This window comes from Triticum urartu, chromosome 5A (genome assembly GCF_056163025.1).
Source record: "Triticum urartu cultivar PI428250 chromosome 5A, HENAU_Tu73, whole genome shotgun sequence".
NCBI lineage: Eukaryota > Viridiplantae > Streptophyta > Magnoliopsida > Poales > Poaceae > Triticum > Triticum urartu.
In genome coordinates, this window is record NC_141877.1 from 13,412,487 (window position 1) to 13,415,963 (window position 3,477).

At 49.2% G+C, this 3,477-nt stretch overlaps 1 protein-coding gene across 1 annotated transcript; it reads left to right on the plus strand.

Moving 5' to 3' along the window:
* The first annotated feature begins 1,991 nt into the window (after window positions 1–1,991).
* Window positions 1,992–2,813, plus strand: LOC125555436 (EPIDERMAL PATTERNING FACTOR-like protein 2). The gene is made up of 2 exons (XM_048718395.2): window positions 1,992–2,187; window positions 2,259–2,813. The coding sequence occupies exons 1-2, from the start codon at window positions 2,068–2,070 to the stop codon at window positions 2,538–2,540; spliced, it is 402 nt and encodes a 133-aa protein (XP_048574352.2). The 5' UTR covers window positions 1,992–2,067; the 3' UTR covers window positions 2,541–2,813.
* Window positions 2,814–3,477: the final 664 nt, after the last annotated feature.

Below are 3,477 nucleotides of genomic sequence, written 5' to 3' on the forward strand. Positions count from 1 at the left end.
AATAGCAAAACAATATTAAAGTGATAGAGATTGATATCATGAGAATAGACCCGGGGGCCATAGGTTTCACTAGTGGCTTCTCTCAAGAGCATAAGTATTCTACGGTGGGTGAACAAATTACTGTTGAGCAATTAATAGAATTGAGCATAATTACGAGAATATCTAGGCATGATCATGTATATAGGCATCACGTACGTGACAAGTAGACTGAAACGATTCTGCATCTACTACTATTACTCCACTCATCGACCGCTATCCAGCATGCATCAAGAGTATTAAGTTAAAAACAGAGTAACGCCTTAAGCAAGATGACATGATGTAGAGAGATAAATTCATGCAATCTGAAATAAACCCCATCTTGTTATCCTCGATGGCAATGATACAATACGTGCCTTCCTGCCCTTTTTGTCACTGGGTAAGGACACCGCAAGATCGAACCCAAAGCTAAGCACTTCTCCCATGGCAAGAACTACCAATCTAGTTAGCCAAACCAAACGGATAATTCGAAGAGAGTTGCAAAGATAACCAATCATGCGTAAAAGAATTCAGAGAAGATTCAAATATTATTCATAGATAGACTTGATCATAAACCCACAATTCATCGGTCTCAACAAACACACCGCAAAAAAGAAGATTACATCGAATAGATCTCCACGAGAGAGGGGGAGAACTTTGTATTGAGATTCAAAGAGAGAGAAGAAGCCATCCAGCTACTAACTATGGACCCGAAGGTCTGAGGTAAACTACTCACACTTCATCGGAGAGGCTATGATGATGTAGAAGCCCTCCGTGATGACGGCCCTCTTCCGGCGGAGCTCCGGAACAGGCCCCAAGATGGGATCTCATGGATACAGAAAGTTGCAGCGGTGGAATTAGGTTTTTGGCTCCTGTCCTGATCGTTTGGGGGTATATGTGTATATATAGGAGGAAGAAGTACGCCGGAGGAGCAACGAGGGGCCCACGAGGCAGGGGGCACGCCCTAGGGGGGCGCCCCCACCCTCGTGACCGCCTCTTTTGTTCCTTGGAGCAGGGTCCAAGTCTCCTGGATCACGTTCGGTGAGAAAATCACGTTCCCGAAGATTTTATTCCGTTTGGACTCCGTTTGATATTCCGTTTCTTCGAAACACTGAAATAGGCAAAAAAAACATCAATTCTGAGCTGGGCCTCCGGTTAATAGGTTAGTCCCAAAAATAATATAAAAGTGGAAAATAAAGCCCAATATAGTCCAAAACAGTAGATAATATAGCATGGAGCAATCAAAAATTATACATACGTTGGAGACATATCAACCCCCTACCCGAGATCCGCCGGTTTTGACACCGACTGTAGGAAACATCTCTACCGCCAAATGGGCTGGCGGTAGCCTGCACAACCCTACCGCTAAGGAGCTTAGCGGTAGGCACGAGCACGCACTGTGTTCAATACTTAGGCGGATTTTGGCGGTAGGGCATGCAACCCTACCGTCAGGGTCCTTGGCGGTAGGCTGTTATACCCTACCGCCATGGTCCCTGGCGGTAGCAAAAGGGCCAGATCTCGAAAAAAATTCAAACTAGGGTCAGATCTCGAATAGGTTTGAAAAAGTGATCAAAACACGGAATTTAGCCCCCTAGATATGGGAGTACCAGATATTTCTTCCGTACTTCCAAATGTGGTCTATAAAATTCTATTTAAGCCTCATTTTGCAAAGTTAAATTCCTAAATTAGTTTGTCATTATCTATCCGCAACCATGGTGGGGCTAGATGCCCCTTGGTGTAGTAGGTAGTGCACTAGTCCGTGTCATCTCAAGGTCCAGTCCGGTCCGGTCGATGGATCACCCGGAGATCGATCGAGCAAGAGCCAGTACTAGCATACACATGCATGCATGCATGCATGCGGTAGGCTTTTTCCCTAGCTCCATGTAGCTGCGCCAGTGAAGTGACACGACGCATGCAGCGTGGAAAGACGAGCAGCCAAAGCTAGCTGGAGCCTGGAGCAGTACACATATCTAGTGCAGGTGGTGCAGGCAGCAGGGCCTCTGCTCGTCCTCCACTCTGCTTCACTTCACCTCTCTTCTGCCTTCCCTCCCAATGGGGCGCCGCCGCCATGTCGTCGTCGTCCTCCTCCTCCTGCTCCTCTTGCAGCTGGTTCCCCGGATCCTCGCCTCCACCGCCGCCACCCACGGCAATGCAGAGGCCGCCATTACCAAGGTGCGTATGTAGTACGCTTAATCATGCATGCTAGCTAGTAGTAGACTGATCGACCGTGTATGGATTTGCAGGAGGAAGGGGGCAGCGTGGGGGCCATGATGCAGCAGACGCTGGGTTCCCGGCCGCCGAGCTGCGAAGGGCAGTGCCAGTGGGCGTGCGGCGGCCGCCGGTGCGAGGCCGTGCAGGTGCCCGTCGCTCCGCGCGACCTGGGGCGGCAGCTGAAGAATAGGAAGAAGGAGAAGCGGGCATCGCCGGCGGCAGGGCGAGGAGGGGGCGCGCTGCTGCCGTCCTCGTACGACGAGCACTCCAACTACAAGCCGCTCGGCTGGAGATGCAAGTGCCTCCACTCCTAGGCCTGGCTAGCTTAATATCAATCACGCCATGGATTCTAAGCTACCTTCTACGTAGTGTCAGTATATATGAATCTGAAGCTTCGTTCGTTGTAGTATTGTACGTACATGGGATCTGCAAACCTTGCTTCTGTGCTCTGCTCTTTCTTGTGTTCGTGTGATTAAAGATTAATTTCTAGGGCAGACCGTCTCTTTTGCTGCACTTTTAGGTTTCAACTAGCCAGCCAGTATATTGACTCTTCACGCTTCGAGTCATGCACATGCACGTATGCTACTACTCAGCCAGTATATTGACTTTTAAGTTTCAAAGATGAATGTGAGTAATAATCTACATGCATGCGTTCTTTTATTTTTTACAAGTGCTGCATGCATGTGTTGATGAGTACACAACTAGTGCCGATAAAGGTTTTCAAAAAAGAAAAATGCTGATAAAAGTAGAATTAGGCATGTGTATAAAAAAAAGGATAAATCAACATGCAGTGCTGTTGCAAACTTTGGTGCTACTGCAAGAGCAAGACGATTCGGTCCAACCTCGCTGCTTCCTGCTTGTATCTTCTGCCGGACAGTCGGCAGATATAAACGCTGTGACGGGACAAGCCAGAGACAGTGAGCTCGACACACGGCATCGTTCCCGTCCGTCCGCGCCCCGAGGAATTGTTGTCATGTCCAATCCAATGAAAGAAAGCAATGGTGACCTGCCTTTAACTCCACTGCAAAAGCGGCCAGGAACCACTGGGCAGAGATACTCTCGTTTGTAATGCACCGCGGGCTGGTCCGTGCAGTGCATCTACTTGAGCTTGAACGGAGCAGCAGCTGGATTGGCCGGTCGATCGACGGCTAGCTGTTGTGCTGCCATGTGTGTTAGCTAGCCTGGCCTCCATGGACAGATCATCACAGTGCCGTGCCAGATGGAGCCATCTGTAGGTCACGCGTGCGCAAC